A 19,788-nucleotide genomic window follows, 5' to 3' on the forward strand; every position below is an offset into this window, starting at 1 on the left:
CTGCGTTTTATTCAAAATCTCAGATTTTGACAAAACTGCAGCATCTAAAGTCTTGAGTTTTGCAGGGTAATTTAGGTACATTACAATCAGAAAAAAAGAATTTTGACAAATATTGAGGGCGTTCTCCTCAGCAAATGTTAGAATATGGCTTTAATACCTAGGTAAAGTTCTTTTGCCAGACTTAACTTCTTACCAAAATTAATGTACACCTTAGAATTAAGCAGATCCAGTTGACATTTTACTTCTTCACAATCACATAAAAATATCAAGATTGCCACCACCAAAATAAAAAGTTTGGGAAGAATCTGGCATTTTCTTTCACAGTCTAATAATTGATTAATAATTAATCTTGTGGAGCACAATATGTACACCGTACTATATACCGGGGTACTACGCAGTCAGTCCTATTAAATTGGACGCCCCTCAAAACTTTGGCTGTGTCTTTTAAGATGGAAAGTGGGCTCATTTCCATCTAATCCAAAATTTCCAACAGTAAAACTATTTCAAGTGTTTCTTAACAATGTCATTTGTTACCAAACTAGACTGAATAAAGTCATCAGTCGACTGAGTGACAGTGACAAATTGGCAAATTTGTAAGAACGAGTAATATTGCAAGGACCTAATAAACTTTAACTAACCATTCCTCATTTGTTGCCATACATCACAGTATGTATGCATCTTCTTGCCCCTCGAGGTCATCATCAATTTAATGTGACACAACTATCTTCCCTCTTGTGATGTCTTGTGATCGTTTCATCTAAACCCTTGTCGGCTTCACGTGAGGGTTTCATTACGAGCATGACGACAAGGTAGTCTGTTGATAGCTTCCCATTTGGTGATCTTATTTGAACAAATTGATATCTGTATCAAAATGATCAGTCACAACTTGAACCAATCCTTCTTGAGCATCTCCAATTCCTTGACGACTAATATCAATAGCACCTGCAACTGAAGCTGATTTCTTGAAGCGTACAGGACCTCATTATAGCAACATGTAACACCGTAGTTGAAAAGGTAGTTTAAAAACATCTTTGAATCTCTGAGTAAGACACCCAATGCCACTTGAAGATCAACTGCTCCCTTTTGCACAAGACTCGTAACGACGTTTCCAATCAGTTAAGCTGACAAGGATTCCTTCAACTTATGCTAGGAAATGTTTTGGTCTGTCAGACACTGTTAATGCAGCCACACCCTTGTCGATGGAGATATTGTAGTGTGACTTATCAATACGAATGTCTTTGCACTTTCGTACTACCTGTTTGGCGACTATTCGGATGCTATACCCATAACAACATATTTCATTTGTTTTAAAGATGCAATGGCATGATTAGGGAATACAATAATACTGGAATACTTTGTGATGAAAGTTCAAGAAGCTCTCCGGCAAAGTGTGTTTGGAGTTCTTCATTGTGTCAACTACGAGCAGTACAAGTTTATGTGATTTCGAATTCTCAATGTGTGCAGCATTCCTGATACGATTCAGCAGAATTCCAAAGACGACTCTTACATCTTAGAATCTAGATCATGTTTTAGTAATTCGTCAGTTGCATCTTCAGCAGATGCCGCGACATTGTTTGGTTCTTTATTCATTATCAATGCCACTGTACCAGCACGTATATTATTAGTGGTAACGTCGCGTCAGCAAGTCTTTTGGACCTTGGATGATCATCAAGGACGCTCATTCCATCCTTGAACTCGAAGGACAATTTCGTTGCTGTTGAATTTCACGGACATCATCACCATTTATAGCAACTGTACATTGTAGATTTTCGTTTGACTTTTCACCTCCGTCGGGAGCATATATTCCATGATGACCCTGTGTTCACTTTTGGTAGAACCTAAACATTCATGGAGGTAGGCTTCCTCTGCAGGGTAGCCCACCCATATACAGTGATGCAAAAATCGAATATTTTGGCAGTAATGTTTTGAAGGAATAAGCTTTCAAATTCATTATACCGTGCGACAAAGTAGCATACCTGAACTACGAACTTTTTGACCGCCCCTCGTATATCGCGAATTTCAAAAAATCTAAAATGTTTGATTACATAAAGTAAACGGGGTTTTTGCTGCTTGATTAGTATCATTGTTATCATTTGAGGCCGACGAGAGTACGACTCATTTTGAATTGGTTTTGAGCAAGCCATGCATTAATTATAGCAATAATAAGCCCATAGCAATAATAACCCATGGATGACTCAGAAAATCAAATCTCTTGTAAAATATCGTCAGAAAGCTTTTTGCAGCCCATGATCATGTTGAGCGTTATAAAATGTTACGCAATAAGGTCCAGCGTGCAATTAAGAAATCTAAGGTTGATTATTATGCAAATAGAGTAAGAAATCTTCAAGCTACTGAGCCACGAAAGTGGCACCAACAAATAAGATCAATGACCAGGAACACCAAATCTGAGCTCAGTATTCCTATTTTAGGTGTAAATGATGATGATCATGGTACCATTGACCCCGGATCAATCACCACCACTCTACCCCTTGGGATGAGTATGCTGAGCTCAAAAAGGTCAAGTCTACCAAAGCTAGTGGCCCAGACGGTATCTCTCCCAAATTAATTAAGGAATTTGCATATGAATTGAGTGTCGCCTTGACCAATATTCTGAACAGCTCATACGCTGATGGTGTTGTGCCCACTCAATGGAAGAGAGCCATAGTTTTCCCAATCCCCAAATCAAACCCTCCTAGGACTTAGGCCCATCTCTTTAACAGACTGTTTTTCCAAAATCAGTGAAGGGTTCATCACACTGACTGGGTGCTGGAGGATATCCAGGACACGCTTGACCAACAGTATGGTAATAAGGGCATATCCACATCGCACTATTTGGTCAGCCTTCTTCACTCAATTCACAAAGTCAACAACATTGGAACGGTGGTTAACGGACTTCTCAAAGGCTTTCGATACGATCGACCATACTATCCTTAATAGTAAGTTTATCCGCCTTGGAGTCCGCAGATCCATCGTTCCATGGTTGTGCATGTGTGACTTTGTCAGTAACTCAGTCCAATGTGTGCGCTATAACCAAACTCTCTCTGAGTATAGGGTCCTCAATGGAGCTCTTCCCCAGGGAACTTAACTTGGTCCCATTGGGTTTCAAGTGGTGATCAATGATGCAGCCAAAAACATGGATTCTGATATCAAATGTTAATGTTGGAAGTACGTGGATGACTTGACACTTGCATAGAATCGCTTACATCCACAACCAAGCAAGCTTCAGGAAGAACTGACTATGTTCAATGACTGGACTAACACCAACAAGCTTAAGTAGCAAGCTTAGCTTAAATCCCTCCACATGTCAAGCCATACAGATCTGCTTCAAAACAGATCCTCCTGCTCATTCTGATTTAAATATTTCTGGCATCTCCCTGAACTTTGTCGATGAAGCAAAAATATTAGGCGTGTGGATCCAAAATGATCTCCGTTGGAATAAGAACATCTCTCAGATCACATCTGAAGCAAACCAAAAATTATACATGCTGCGCATGCAGAGAAAATTTGGCTTTAATGAAGATGAGGTGATCACCGTATAAAAAGGCTACATTCGCCCTCTTTTAGAATATGCTGATGTAGCCTGGCACTCCTTACTCTCTGCTGGTCAGAGTAGTGCCCTGGAAAGGCTACAACGTCGTGCATGCAGGATTACGCTGGGCCAAAATTTCACCTCCTATGCTGAGGCCTTGCGAGCTTGAGTCCCTGTTTGATAGGAGAGAGAACCATTGTCGCAGGTTTGCCGATGGGCTTGCCAACTCATCGCGTACCTATAATCTTCTTTCCCGTACCAGACAGGCGAGTCATGCTCGCAATCTCCGCAATGCGCATCACTACTCCCAACTGCGTTTCAGAACATCCCGCTTCAAAAACAGCCCATCCCCTATTTGTTGATGTATTAAGCAAGTAGCGCGCCGTTTATTCGGGTTTTCTTGCACGCACGCACATTTCAGCTTTTATATTGGTTTATTGTGCAATAATAGTGTGAATGTATCGCATTTACTTGTGTCTGCCATTTTATGTTATTTTATAATTATACTTTTTTCACTCATATTTATATCAATTTTATTAATGCTTTTACTCTGTACATTGACATGTAATTTAACCTTCGGGTCACAATATGTTGGTTTTAATAAAATATACTTGAATATTTGAATAGCATGAGTGCGAGGCATATATCATACTTGAGAGATTTGCATGTTGTATTAAACCTGAAATTGTTCACTCCATAATATTGCTCCGGACATAATAAACCTTTCATACCGCAATGTTTCTCGACATGAACAGTGCATTATCTTTATCAAATTGAAAATTATAATCTATTCAACTGGACTTACTATTTTGAACTGGCGACCGTTTCACATCATTTCCTGATTTTCTGATTTTTCGGCGGCGATTGGTTATTGACCCGTGACGGGGTCAAAATCAGACGGCATGATGAAACATCAAGAATAGGATGTGAAACTATTGCCAGTTAAAAAAGGTAAGTCCAGTTAAATGGACTATAATTTTCAATTTGATATTTTGCATACATTTATATAGAATTTTATATAACTCATACAAAGATTCTGATCGTTTGATTGGTCAATTACTATTGAATATTTTTGCTTTTTATAGAAAAAGACTATTGCACTCCGCGCCAGTACAATAGTTCATATTCGATTGCACTGATGCGCAGCTACCATAGCAACGCTTACAGACGTGGGCGTATACAGCGAACGGTGACCACCTCGACTCGCAAATTATAGGTTTGGGTGTCGCTTCTAAAATAAATACAGTTTGTAATAATTTTGTAATTTATTTTGTTTTCCTGGTGATTTATAAAATTAAGTGGAAGATAAAGAATTTTATATGAGTTGTATAAAACACAAATATTGAATGTTTTTTATTCGTTCAATGGAAAGACTATTTTCATGAGGTGAAATATGAACTGTTCCATTCAACTCGGCAAAGCCTCGTTGAATAGAACCGTCCATATTTCACCTCATGAAATTATTCTTACCATTGCACTCATAAACATTCAATATAGAATATATTATATGCTTACCAATGGCATTATTAGTTATCGGTGCAGTAATTGCAGTTGTGGTTGTTTCTGTGTCAGGTTGGGTTGGAAGAGACTCTATAAAAATAAAATAAAAACATTAGTCGACTTAAAGTTGACTTAAACTAAAAAAGGCATAACTAATGCACGGAATTTTCCTTACTTTTTGATTATTATCATTTTTATCATTTGAGGCTATCAAAGGTGATTAGAGTACGACTCATTTTGAATTGTTTTTGAGCAAGCCATGCATGTCCAATTAACCATAGCATGAGTGCGAGGCATATAATTATCATACTTGAGAGATTTGCATGTTGTATTACACCTGAAACTGTTCACTCCATATTGCTCAATAAACTTTTTATACCGCAGAATATACGTTTCCCCGACATGAATTGACGGGAATTAGAACAGTGCATTAGCTATATACATCAAATTGAAATTTAAAATCTATTCAACTGAACTTACTGTTTTTGAACTGGCGAAAGTTTCACATCCTATCCTGGAAGTTTCTTCATTTTTCAGGCCGTCTGATATATTTCTGCGGCGATTGGTTATTGACCCGTGACGGGGTCAAAAATCAGACGGCATGAGGAAACATCAAGGATAGAATGTGAAATTGTCGCCAGGTCAAAAAGTCATTTTCAATTTGATAATTTGATATTTTGCATACCTGGATGACTGAGAATTTATATAAAGTCTGCACAAAAAGTAACGCAGCAGTTATATATACAATGATAATAAACAATACAGTCACCTACCTGGACAACCGATTCTTTAGAAATGCTTAGTCGCGCTAAAAGTCGATCGATACATGTTAAAATCAGCACAATTCAGAGATACACCTTTTGCTATGAAATTAATTTTCTCGGTCAAATATAAAGCAATATTTTTTTTTCTTAAGTAATGTCAGTTAAAGACGTGGTGCTTGGATATACATTTGTTTAAAAATCCTGGTGTTAAAATTAAGCATCAAATTGTATCTTTTAGTGTGATATTTTTGATTTTTATAGGCCTTGAGTTCGCCTGCGAGCTTTTTACGGAATTGATTTTTTAGCGTCTCAAACTAATATAGTTTGCTAAAGAAAGATATTTCCCACCTCTGTAAAGCACATCGTGTGGGTCTATATATTATAGTTTTGTCAGAATTTCCGTTTTAATTTTACCCTTTTTCCTTCATGCTCTGAAAATGTCAAACTCGGTGCTTTTATCTCGTGCGCAACCAGCAGAAATAGTCGATATTTTCATTGTTGTCATCCAGGGCAATTTTCCATTGAAAAGCAAAGATCATGAAGATTGCCCGACTAGCGATTTGGTAGCCCAAATCCCCAATTGGGTTTTCTGGTAAATGAGGTGAATTTTAAAAATTTGCTCCCGTGATAGCCTGCAATTTCAATTTATATGGATTCCATGATTATGAAAACCATTTTGTCTGTCTGTGTGTTTGCTTACCTAGGTTAAGAGACGCACGCTTGAGGTTCATGAAAATCCACGGTCCAAACCTAGAAAAATTAGCGTATTATTATAGGGATTTTAATCTTCTGTCCCTCCTATCTCCATGTGAATTTTGTATGACCCCCCCCCCATCGCGGGTTGCCATTTTCATTACACCCTTCAGACTTGTGTTCGGGTTTCTGTAGAGATTCATCAGTGTTCGGGTTTGTTTTTAATTTGACATGTAGGCCTATATAGGCCTAACCATATTTGTCATAATGAAGCGCTATACCTAAATGTATAGCTATGCTATATATTATTATGTAATATCATGTACATGTAGGCCTATAGGGTGGGGTGGGTGCAGAGGTGTGTGAGGTGGGTAGTGGGGGTGTATGCAGGGAAACTTTGGTGTGGTAATCAACACACTTTAACCATGACTTTCAATGCAAGGCTTATTGTTGCCACAAATGTTTTTTTTCCTTAAGGTTATTTAATAAGTTTTATAAACTTCCATGTTTAACCTGGTATTGTTTTGGCTGCTTCATTAGGGCCTATGACTTTCGGTGGGTTTCCAAAAGCAGTTTCAAACAAACACAAACAAAAGGCACCATACCCAGTCACCTTCATGACAATTGAAACACTAGGTCAAGTATTAACATCCAAGTTATTCTGTTTTTAGGCAAGCAATTTTAAATAATTGCTTGAACAGGTTTTTGTTTAAAAACAAACAATGAAAATGAATGGTTCTTATAAGGCACAATCTCTGATGAGGAACTCAAAGCGCGTAAAGCACGAAATTTACAAACAAACATAAAAACAATCAATTTATAAAGATGTTTAAAAACAAAAACCTGTTTAAGTTAACAATGATAATGAACGGTTCTTATAAGCCACAATCTCTGATGGTTCTTATAAGGACAATCTATTTCTGGCGTTTAAATAACGAAAGTCTGGGGCGTTACGCCGGGGCGTTACGAAGGTTATTTCTTTGGAAGTGTGTTCCAAACAGTTTGCTTGATCATAAAACATACAGCGTAATATAATGTTTTGTAAAAGAAAGTTTTGTTTAAAATATTGCCCAATTGCATGTAAGCCTTCGGGCAAAGTTGTTTTGAGGAGAAGCAAATTTCAACACATTGGTCCGAATCACTCACGTGATGATGAAATATCCTCATCGTGCTATAAACATGATCAGTATAGGAGCGCTATTAGGCCTGGGAATTTCGTTGCTATATTGAAGTTCTGGCAACACTGTATCATGCCGGTATTCCTATTAAACCCAGGGATATCGATCCACAATGCTAGTATTATTAGCCTTATATTTCACGCGTTGATTTTGAACAAATTTCAGCCGGTGAAAAAATGGTGAAATCAAAACGTAAATTCTGACAAAACTATGATATATCGCTCACGGTGATGTGCGTTAGAAAGTTGGGAAAAATCCATCATTAGCGAACTATATTACTTTGAAAAGCTAAAAGGTTGATCCAAGAAAAGGCTCGCGGACAGAGTTTAAGCCTATCAAAATCGAAAATCTTACACGAAATGACTGAATTTCACGCCTAAGTTTAACACTAGGATTTGAAAAAAATAAGTATCAAGCACTACAATTTGACCTGACATTTACTGAAAAAATAAAAATGATTGCATTTCATTTGGCCGAGAAAATTAATTTTACATTGAAAAGGTGTAACTCAAAATTTAGCTCGTTTCAACACCAAATTCGATCGTTTGTATTGCCACATTAAATGACTGAGTGAGCCTTGCTAAACAAAAGAATCTGTTGTCCAGGTTGCTAACTGAATAATAATTGTTTCCACAATATTTCTACATAGAAAGAAGAATGATTTATTCACGCGCATTTTGATACCCCATTTGTCAAAATGTTGTATAATAATAACAACACAGTAGAGCTTTTAAAGGAAAATACCCGAATTTAAAAGTTGCAGTTTACAGCGATCAATGATTATTACGCAAACATTGTGACACGTAACCCCCACTCCATTATCTTTGCGCTGACTTCAAATCAATACAAATAGCTGCAACTTTTAAATTCGGGCATTTTCTTTTTAAACACTGCTGAATTGTTAATATTGAACGAAATTGGACAAATGGGGTATCAAAATGCGCGTAAATAAATCATCCTTCTTTCTATGTTGAAATATTGTGAACACAAGTATTAGTTCTGACGCTATAGACGTATTTAAATCAGCTGTCTTACTTTTTGTGCAGTCTTTATATATTGTGAATTATCGAATTATATTATTACAATGCTTACCAATGGCATTATTAGTTATCGGTGCAGTAATTGCAGTTGTATCTGTGGTTGTTTCTGTGTCAGGTTGGGTTGGAAGAGATTCTATAAAAATAAAATAAAAACATCAGTCGACTTAAAGTTGATTTAAACTAAAAAAGCATTTAAAATTAAAATCTAGTCATGGGGGTTTTATTATTGTTTGAGTGAAAAATTTCACATCCACTCTTGGATGCATCGTCAGCAGGTCAGGCACACTAATCTTCTGGCGCATCCCCCGAGCGACTCTTCAGCCACCTTTTAACACTGTTTTAAGTTACCTGATGTAACCTGCGGTAAAAGAGTTACAACCGAAAAATTAAAAACATGAACATTGGACACGAAGTGGTTTCGTCTCAAAAAATGATGTTGTTTTTATTCTATTTGTCTAATCCTTGGTTTTTCGCATTTGTGCACATTTGAATCAACCCGATTAGTGTCACTCCCAACTGAAGTGTAAATAATTTCTTGAAGACAAACTAACTTTGGGATGGTTTAAAACGACTCCCAGTATGTATTTGCGACTTTTGAATACAAATAACAAATTAGAAACATGCTCATGTTCAAGTGGGCAGAAACAGGTTTTCAGTTTTGAGAGCATGTCAAAAACAGCGAGGGCGCCGTTACGGGCTGCTACTGGGAAAATGAGGTGAAATACTACCCATAAATTGAAACATGTTAAACTTTTATTTGAAATCGACTGGTTATCATAAAATATCTCAAAAAAAATCCTAAAATGACTAATAAATCCTGTCATTATGACGTCAGATCAATGGTTCATTATATCCCGTATTTTTATATGAATTCCTTAATATGTGGGACCAATTTCTCTACCCATGTAAACAGAACTTATAACCTTTTCATACCTTAAAATCCTGTCCATCAAAATGAACCAAAAAACATACAGATATGTGTTTAGAGTAGCGTATTGAAGCATAAAATCTATGATTGAAGTAATCATGTGTTTAATTTTTGATTTTAAGATATGAACTTGTGAAAAGTTATAAGTTTCTTTTTGAGCTTTAGTTTATATGTACACATGTGGATTGTTATTGTTTCTTTTTTTATCTTAAATGATTAAAAAGGGCTGCCATAGAGGAATAATATGATGTCGTTCAGGGTGCTAGAGTGCAACAGGCAACACAATCTATGGCACTTGTTTCATATGATTTTAATTAAATGATTAAAAAAGCTTGAGGGCTGCCACAGCGGAACAGGTAAAAAAGTGATGTCGTTTAGGGTGCCACAGTGGAACAGGATAAAGTCTAATGGCACTTGATTCATATGATTGTCATATTATGATTGAAAAAGCACGAGGTCTGCCACAGCGGGACAGTTAAAAGACTGATGTCATCGAGGGTGCCACAGTGGAACAGGATAAAGTCTATGGCTTTTCATATGGTTGTCGTATTATTATTAAAAAGGTATGCAACCTGTCACAGTGGTGTCGGTAAAATGATTAAAAAGGGCTGCCATAACGGAATATTATGATGTCGTCCAGCGTGCCACAGTGGAACAGGAAAAATCAATGGCACTTGTTTCACATGATTGTCGTATTTTAATATCTTAAAAGATATAAAAGGCATGTCACAGTGGTGGTACAGGAAAAGTCTATGCACTTGTGTTATATGATTAATTAAAAAAGCACGAGGGTTGTCACACTGGAATAGGTAGGAACAAAATTATGTCGTCAAGTGTGCCACAGTGGAACAGAAAAAAAATATGTGGAACTTGTTTCATATCATTGTCGTATTATAATTAAAAAGACACTTTGAGGTCTGACAAAGCGGAACAGGTAAAAAAAAAAGGTAATATCATCCAGGGTACCACAGTGCAACCGGCAAAAAATCTATAGCACTTGTTTGTCGTATGATGCTTGCCACAACTGAGCAGGTAAAAAAAGTGATGTCATCCAGCCTGCCACAGTGGAGCAGGAAAAATGTATGGCACTTGTTTTATATAATTGTCTTAAAATAATGATTTAAAAAAGCACGAGGGCTGCCACACTGGAATAGGTAAGAAAAACTGATGTCGTCCATGGTGCCACAGTGGAACAGAAAAAAATCTATGGCACTGGCTTCATATGGTTGTTGTATTATAATCAAAAAGGCACGAGGCATGACACGCAGCGGAACAGGTAAAAAAGTGATGCCATCCAGGGTGCCACAGTCGAACAGGAAAAAACTTTCATAATGATTGTCGTACTATGATTGAAAAGGCCTGCCATAGCGGAACAGCTAGGCAAAGTGATTTCGTCCAGGCTGCCACAGTGGAACAGACAAAAAACCCTATGGCACTTGCATATGATTCAAAAGGTACAATGTATGATGCTTGTCACAGCGGAACGGGTCATATGGAAAGGTTTCTATAAGAAAACGATTCTCTTATGAAACACCATGCGCACAGTTTCCACCTCGATACACCTGAGCACACATTTTCGTCCAAGAGCTTCCAAGCAGAGAACAACAAGTAGTAAATGTCTCCACCACAGTCTTTAATTATTACACTACACGGTTGAGTGCATAGCAATGTTAGAGCTGTGGAGCTTCTAGCTGAAAAATTGGCCTCTTTGATTGCTTTTTGTTGAAACCTCAAGTGTTCCCTTCATCCAATCAAGAGTTTTTTTGTTATATCAAACGATTTAAAAAAAAAATATTTATACCATTCGGCCCGTAGGCCTGGCACAGCCCAATATTGCAAAAGCAATAAATTAAAGGGAGGCCAAAACATCAAAAATAAATAGAAAACTTAAACCAAAAACACAGAATAAACAAACACCAAACGGAACTGGCTAGCCAAGATTGGCACGAAGGGCTGACTTAAAGGAATACAGCGAATTACATTGGATAATGTCCTCAGGGAGGTAGTTCCAGAGTTAACACTTCCCCATGAAACACTTGTCGTCACTAGGTCAACAGATAACGCAATTCAATGTTATAGCAAGGCGAATGTGGAAAATCTGTTCAAAACTACCAAAAGTGTTCCTAATAATATTTTTCAAATTTTATGTCATTAAATGAAAAAGCACACTTATATTGTCCATATACTAGCGTCACTAGAATGAGCAATGGTCAATTCTCTTTAAATTGCAAATCTTGTGTTTTTGTCATACGGTTGTAAATTCAATGAACTGTGACTTTTAAAAAAGAGCGCTTACAAATTGATATGAAAAAAGGTGATGTGGTCCAGGGTGCCACGATGGAACAGGAAAAAAATATGCCACATGTTTCATATTATTATCGTATGTGATTATGTCGTCTAGCCTGCCACAGTAAACAGTAAAAATATATGCAACTTTTGTGACTAATGCACGATGTGCTGTACTCCCAATTCGTGACACCTGTTTTTAATCACTTTTCATGACTGATTAATATTATAGTAGTAATAAAATAATTACAAGTTTCGTGACCGCTTACATGAAGGTAACACCCAAATTAGACATACGGCTGGTTTTAATAACATACTAATTATAATATATATTTTGCAATATATTGAATTTTTGGTAGGGAAAAGTTTATAAAATGAGTAGATTAAGATTGGTAAAGATATATGCCTATTATAGGCCTACATGTATGTTCTTAGTGTAGCACAATAAAAGTACTTGGATATAAAGTACATGTTTATTTATTTATTTATTTATTTATTTATTTATTTATTTATTTATTTATTTATTTATTTATTTATTTATTTATATATTTTTCATAAAATGCTAGAGTGAACAATAGCTCATGAGGAGTGACACAGGTCAAGAACTAAAATAGGCACATATGCATGAAAGTAAAAGAGCAAGGTACACCAAATTGATGTGGTGGGGGAAACAAGTAAAATACAGACTACACAGTATGCAAGGGGGGAGCAGCAAATGTAGGCATAACAAGTAGGCAAAGTTCGATAGCCAAAAATTACCAGTTCCAAGGCCCACAGAAGTGCTAAACCTGCAAAAACAACAAGGATCAATGGGAATACAAACGTGCACTAGAACGAGTGCTTAGAATCACTGTGCATACAAACAGACACGATAAACCAATCAATCAGTGTAGGCACAAAAACAGGCAAAGTTCAATGACCTAAAATTGCCAGTTCCAGAGCCCACAAAAGTGCCTGAACCCGGTGTCTGAAAAAACAGTACAAATGTACACTGGAAGTGATGGAAATCACTATGAACATAGCAGACAAACAAAACCAAACGGACAAAAAAAACCCCTGACGTTTCGGGCAGATAAACTGCTCTTCTTAGGAACAGACAACAAATTGAAGGCAACTTCAAATTGAACTCAGTAGCAAGTAAGTCCAATTTGCTCCTATTGAGTAAAGACACAGCTTTTTTGCTCTGAGTTTGCTGTCTTGTTTCCTACTGTTTGCTGTCTTGTTTGCTACAGTCAATTTGCTAGTGATCAATGCTGGTAAACCTTCACTGAAGAATAGCTCACGGAGCTATCGGAAGACTTCCATTTTATTGACATAGATGGTTTCAAAAAAATGAGACGGGTGTATTAAGGTATACAGTAACCATGTTCAGGAGTGACAATTTGGCTAGTACTCTTTCAAGTATCTTGTTCTACAAACTTATTGACCGCTCCTCATACATTATATCAAATAACTATTCTACATACACTATCCCCTAATATAAATTGTACGTATAGACAAGAAATGACATATAACTCACCCATCACACACTGGCAGGCTTCTCCTTGCGCATCACAGAGAGTCTCTAACACAGGACTATTATCGTCTGTACGATAGAACTTAATGCATTTTCTAGCTGTTACCAAAACAAAAAATAATTTAAAAATTCTAACAAACATTTCAAAAGTAATTACTGTTTGTCATGTTCACAATTCTCATCACCACTAGTTCCCAAGCTGTACATTATCTTCAACTACACAAAACACACCTCACACACAAACAAGCACACCCCGACAGGAGCCATGCTGGTTATTGTTGAAACATGTCTTGTATTTTTCTTGCTTTTAAAATCAGAGGTCGTCCAACTAGCTACCCTTCAATATTTCTCCCACCTTCTCTCCTTTCCCCTTTGTATCCCCCTCTCTCCCCTGCTCCCTCCAGTCTGAACTTTTCTCTCAGCTTCATAGTCGTCATGGCTGTACAAGGTACATTGTCAGCTCAAAAGGTGCACATGTTACGGAGTTTGGTTGTTATTTTTGTACACATTTCGCCATGATTATAAATGAGACAAACAAAACTATTCATTGTGTATGTACAAGGTGTCCCATAATAAGGTTACATGTAGAAATTGTTTGCTAAGTTTCGATTCCGTTTCTTAAAAGCGACTTAACTTATGAGCGCAAGATGACATGGGTGTTAAGAGTGCCTAACCATCAAAATATCTCACAATTTAAGTTGAACACAATCACACTTTTGTTTTCAGATATTTTTCTTTATTACTTTTTATGTTTCTCTTATTTTTCATTGTTGAACTTATTGCACAAAAAAAAACATATTGAAAAATTAAATATTGTACACTGAAAATAAATCATTTTTGGAGCTTCTTGACTCTTGGTGGTAACAAATAAAGGAAATAGGAAATGGTTATTTGATAAGAACATGTTTTTGGTGAAAGCAGTTCTGCACACTGTATCTCCTGTTATCAACATAGTGAAATGAAAAGCAATCTTTTGCATAGGGCTTGCTTGGATTTTGTTGACTTGAAATCGCGGCTATTTGTTTTTTTTTACATTTCTGACTGAACTCTCGAAATAAAATTGAATTAAATTAAATTAAATTAAATTAAATTAAATTAAATTAAATTAAATTAAATTAAATTAAGTTTTATTCGTTGTTTATCAGAATAAAATACCGCATCTGCCATGCTATGGTTGTGTCTACTCAAATGCCCCGCCAAATGCACGGTGGCCGTGACGGTGGTATAATGAACCTCATGTTGCATTATGTCAAGTAAAGAGCTTGGTCAGGAATGCCTGGAATGTGGGCTAAGTGCGTAGGTTGTGAACTTGACATTCACAGGGGTACTAGTAGAGGGTACATAGATTATGTCATGAAAAGGATATTCATATTTGTTAACACTAACTTAGATTATTTTCAAAAATCTACATGTAACCTTTTTTGGTACACCCGGTACGTGTGTGTTGGTGTCTACTATACTTACTAGGTAGATAATAGTCATAGACTTTCACTGGTACTGGTTGTACATTGCCGACTTCAAAGTCTTGTTGAGCTTCAAAAGTCACACAGAGTGGTTGTACAGCATCACCGCCAGGAATCTCAAATCATACATGCATGAAATATATTATGTTACTGGTATTTTAAAATATGCCTATGACAAGCCCATCTCTCCAATCTCCATTCATTTTCATCTCACAAAATGGAAAGCCACATATCTTAGCATACTGGCATACTAGGTAAAATTTCAGGCCAAAATTGTAAACTCGCCTCACTGACACGCTATATAAATGATTGACTTATAATTGATTGACTTTAATGCTAAGCTAAAATGGACCAAATTGAGGATAATTGTGGCCTAAAACAGTCCAGCATCACAAATCTGAGGCCATATTTCGAGTTAGGACGGAGCAACAGTGCAGAGGTGAATGCAATTCTTAATGAGGTTATTTCCTTTTAGGTAGGTTGCAAAATCAGGTACTCCATCCACATGCTGTGATATAAATTATATGGAGTACCGTTCGTAAAAGAACCCGCGGCTGCCTGACAGGGGTGGCATAATGTATTCTAAAAGGGTTGTTTGTTATTTTATTTGTTTTTAACTATTACTATTTTTAAATTCTCTGCAACTATTTTGGCATCTAAACTATTCATAAATGATTTAGTCTGGGTTAAGGCACACTTACATTATCTGCATAGAAGACGACAGAGCGATCTGTAACTTCATAAAACTGGATAAGTGGCGTGTCATCTGTTACCTGGTCAATAAACCGTCAATAAAAATCAATGATTTGAAGAAAAATTCAGAATTGAAAAGACACTTGAGGTAGTATTTTTTCCAAATATCACAATTTCTCTAAATTTTAACTTGACAACTATAATATATGGCAACAAGCTAAATGAGTGATGTTGACTTAATTCCACGTAGGGAACTTGGTTTCCCTGAAGACCAGTGTTTTGAATACTTTTCGCTACTATATTGTTGAATACCCTCCATTGGCTTCCGGTGAAAAAAAGAATGAACTTTACAATCATACAACTGCATATCGGGTAGGCCTAGGCATATTTACAAGATCTTGTCACACTTTGTAATCATGCATCCACATTCATCTAGAAGCACTCGGCGGCTCATCACCTGACAAAACTAGGCTCTATACAGTTCGCTCTAATAAACGAGCCGGGGATTGCTGTTTCACTGTTTTCGGGCCTCTGTTTATGTTAGAGAAGCGGAATCTGCGGCTGCTTTTAAGCGGCTTCTGAAGACATACTTTTTTCCTAATTTGTAATTTATTATTGTTATTTTTATTTTGTTTTCCATATATATTTTGTTTTGGAACAAAAGCGCTGTGTTATTTGTAGAACGCTATTATAGATATGTGCTTTAATAATAATAATAATAATTACGCAAGTCAACAGTGGTTGTCGTTGGACAAGTTTGAGGCCCGAATCGTTGCGATCCATAACAACAGGACATTACTGAAAGTCGTGGGAAGTCATGTAGGGAAAATCTGCAGGAGTCACAATTGGGCTATCAAACCAATCACCAGTGAGATTTCAAAAAAAAAAAAAAAAAAAAACTCGAGTGGAACAAGCAATATGAATGCACAGACTGATGGTTTGTAATTAATTGAGTGATCCGTCATCCGTGCAGATAATAGGCGTGACTTGTAGGTACAAACATGGAGCTATTATAAAGATGGAGATGAAATAGATTACGTAACGCATTGAAACCTTGTGCCGATTTGAAATCTGACAAGCTATTCATCGAAAGGTACCTTTTGTTTGGGACAAAGGGCTTCCGCCATTAAATCGGTAAGCTGACCCGACAGTGTATTAACGCTTTACCTAGCAGGCTACTGTCAATAAGTGATCAAATGAAAGTCGCGTGAAAGCGCTTACTTTAACGAAAAGTACCCTTTGTTAGCATAACACACAAGGGTGTGATTGAGTAGCCGTAATCACAAAAGGCACACATTAGCCGCTGATGTATAGTTCGTTGTCACCCCACTGACATTAGGTGCTTCATTTAAATAAATTGAATGCGCTTGCTGATGATTACACATCAAAGCTGACATGTCTGCATGTCTGTATATTGTATAATGGTAATAGCTACGTAGGCCTATACATGTAACATATAATAAGTATACCGGTACAGGCCTATATAAAAGTTGTTTCACAAATTGACATTTTATTTTATTTTAAGAAGGACTGAGAATGTCATAAACAGTGGCGTACTGAAGGGGGCAGTTCTTCTGTGAGAGGTCTTGGTAGGGGATGAGGGTGGAGGAGGGGATATGAAGAATGAGAGGGGCCGGACTGGAGGAAGAGAGAAAGAGGAAGAAATAAAAGAGAAATAAATAAATAGACGTAAATAAATAGAAAGGTAAGGAAAATGATAGGAATGAGAGGGGACAAAACGTAAGAGGGGATGGAAAAGGGAAGGGAGATAAGAAGAGGGAGTGATACTTTATCAAGGAAAGAATAAGTACAGAGAAAGGAAAAGAAAGGAATGACAAATAAATGTAGGCCTTATAATAATTATTATAGAAACTAAACACAGCCCCCCCCCCACACACACATAGGCCTAACAATAACAGCACTATAGGCAGCCATTCGATGATGTCAATGCCTTTATCCGTTACGTATTTAAAACGCCCAGTCAGATGTATTTTACACCTGCCAAGCACAAGTCACCAAATTTATAAACTTGGACGTTGAATGTACACTCTCATGAATATTGATTGGCAACATTTTCCAATATGTCAGCTCTCAAATCGGACACAATAGAACAATAGACCATTCAGTGCGTTGGGTACAAACATTTAGAAACGTTTTATTCTACAGAGATAAAAATGAAAGTTAAAATTTTCAAGCAAACAGTGTTGGTCTGAATCATTTCATCCAGCGTCACCAGCAATCACAGCTAGAGAGTCACAAGCAGATTTTGATTCGAACGGTTCAGATTTATTCTCTCTCTTTTTTTTTATTTGATTATAGCGCCAGTTTGCCTAAGCTCCATTTCTTCTTCTTTTTTATTTGTCACTCACCTTTTCCAAAGTCATAGCAATAGGTGTAAACCCTGATTGGAGACCCACATCAATAATAGACATGGAGGCATTTCCTGCACCATGGTATCTGCGAACAATAACAATAAAAATGCAAATGAGCTCGTAGTCACTGCGCTCTGATTGCCCATTCCATTTTTTCGTTATTTTATGACCTATTTTAGAGGTTCCGCAACAAGATGAGTAACTGACGTACAGGGTGTCCAAAAAGTCTCGATACCATTTTGAACTGTCATTTCTTTCACAAGGATTGCTCGAGGGGAAATCAAAATACATATTTGGAAAGAGTAAACTCATGCAAATAATTTGATATCAAACATATTACGTTTTCCTTCACTATTACAATATTAACATAAAAGATCAATCAAAAGTTCACCTCAAATTCAACACATCAATACTAGTAAGAAAAAATGAGAGCAGTTAGTGGATTCTTGGGATCCGGAGATGTGCTGTAAACTTATTGTATAGTTTTGTGTGTAATATGCCTAACTGCTTCACCATAGATAGATGGCAGGCCCGCGAATTTGGGCCGAGGAATACCCGGGGTTTGCATCGGGTTGTCCCGGATATTGGGGGGAGGGGTATTTGGTGGCCTCCATATCAAGAAGAAATCGCCAGAACTAAATCGTGATCAAGGACTGGAATTGCCATTCTTACACAACGCCCTTATTCGACCAAAAGTTGCCAATGCTCAACAAAAGAGCAAGTCCATCACAACATCATAGGACTTCTTATGCTGAAGATGTGTGTCGCACATCAAAAATTCAAGATTAGTTATTTTTTTGTGCTGGAAGTTAGTTTAAACTTTTAGGAAAACAAGTTCTGTTTGTGCACTCTAATAATTATTTTACTCAACCTGAGTAAAATCGTACTCCTTTTGATAGTAAAAAGGTCACAGCTCATTTGTTGAGTAAACTTGACTCAACGAAGGTTGGGTTGAGAAGCAACTTTACTCTTCCTTTGAGTAAACATTTTACTCAGTAAAGGAGTCAATACATGACTCCATAATGCAGTTATTGTTACCTACTGTATACCCACAACACAGAGGCACTCACAATAGGTAATTGACCTCTACTGGTAGCGCCGTGTTGTAGGTATAGGGCGGCAACTAGTTAGCATCATATATAAGAAAGTATAAGACCTATGATTTTAGTACTTGTTCTATAGTGAGATTACTTATTCTTTTTAATGTGTCTGCATTTTTAATCCGATACAAGTTTCGGTAACGGGGGACCATACATTTGTGTATGATAAGTAAAATGGCAGGAGATCGCATGAAACTCAAGTCAGAGAGAGCCCAAACCAGTGTGAAGCCAACCGGAAATGGTAACCATGGCAGTCAAGTGGCCCATTTTAGGCGCTAATTGTAGTAGATGGAACTAGTTAACACTGGGTTATTGTTGGCACTTGACAAACAGTACTTAAACCCGGTAAGTGTTGTAAGGTGATGGACAATTTACTGTAGACATAACTGCATAACTGCACTATGCAACATTTTGTTGAGATAACCTTACTCAACAGTTGAGCTGTGACCTTTATAACTCAACAGGGTGGTAAAACCTTACTCAATCCACAAGGAGTAACATTTTGCTCTGTATTTGAGTAATTTGTTTGCTCAACTGTTGTGCAACATATATTTGACCCAACTGATATTGAGCAGACTGCTTGATAAACTGTTGAGCAACATGAAGTTGACTTAACTGATATTCAGTAACACTTTTGATATATGTAAAATGAAACACTTAAACTTCTGCTGCAGATATTCTGATTTTATATTCCTCACACTTCAAAAGAATGCTATCAAGATTCAT

At 36.9% G+C, this 19,788-nt stretch overlaps 1 protein-coding gene across 1 annotated transcript in view; it reads right to left on the reverse strand.

The window, feature by feature from the left end:
* Window positions 1-19,472, reverse strand: part of LOC140157674 (uncharacterized) — a 36,245-nt gene extending 16,773 nt beyond the window's left edge. The window contains exons 1-7 of the mRNA XM_072180914.1: window positions 19,438-19,472; window positions 17,960-18,047; window positions 15,599-15,670; window positions 14,899-15,013; window positions 13,438-13,533; window positions 8,757-8,837; window positions 5,045-5,119 (exon numbers count right to left, since the gene is read on the reverse strand). Of these exons, the coding sequence (XP_072037015.1) occupies window positions 5,045-5,119; window positions 8,757-8,837; window positions 13,438-13,533; window positions 14,899-15,013; window positions 15,599-15,670; window positions 17,960-18,047; window positions 19,438-19,472 (562 nt within the window). The remainder of the gene's footprint in view (window positions 1-5,044; window positions 5,120-8,756; window positions 8,838-13,437; window positions 13,534-14,898; window positions 15,014-15,598; window positions 15,671-17,959; window positions 18,048-19,437) is intronic.
* Window positions 19,473-19,788: the final 316 nt, after the last annotated feature.

The sequence above is a fragment of the Amphiura filiformis genome, chromosome 7, assembly GCF_039555335.1.
Source record: "Amphiura filiformis chromosome 7, Afil_fr2py, whole genome shotgun sequence".
Classification (NCBI taxonomy): Eukaryota; Metazoa; Echinodermata; class Ophiuroidea; order Amphilepidida; family Amphiuridae; genus Amphiura; species Amphiura filiformis.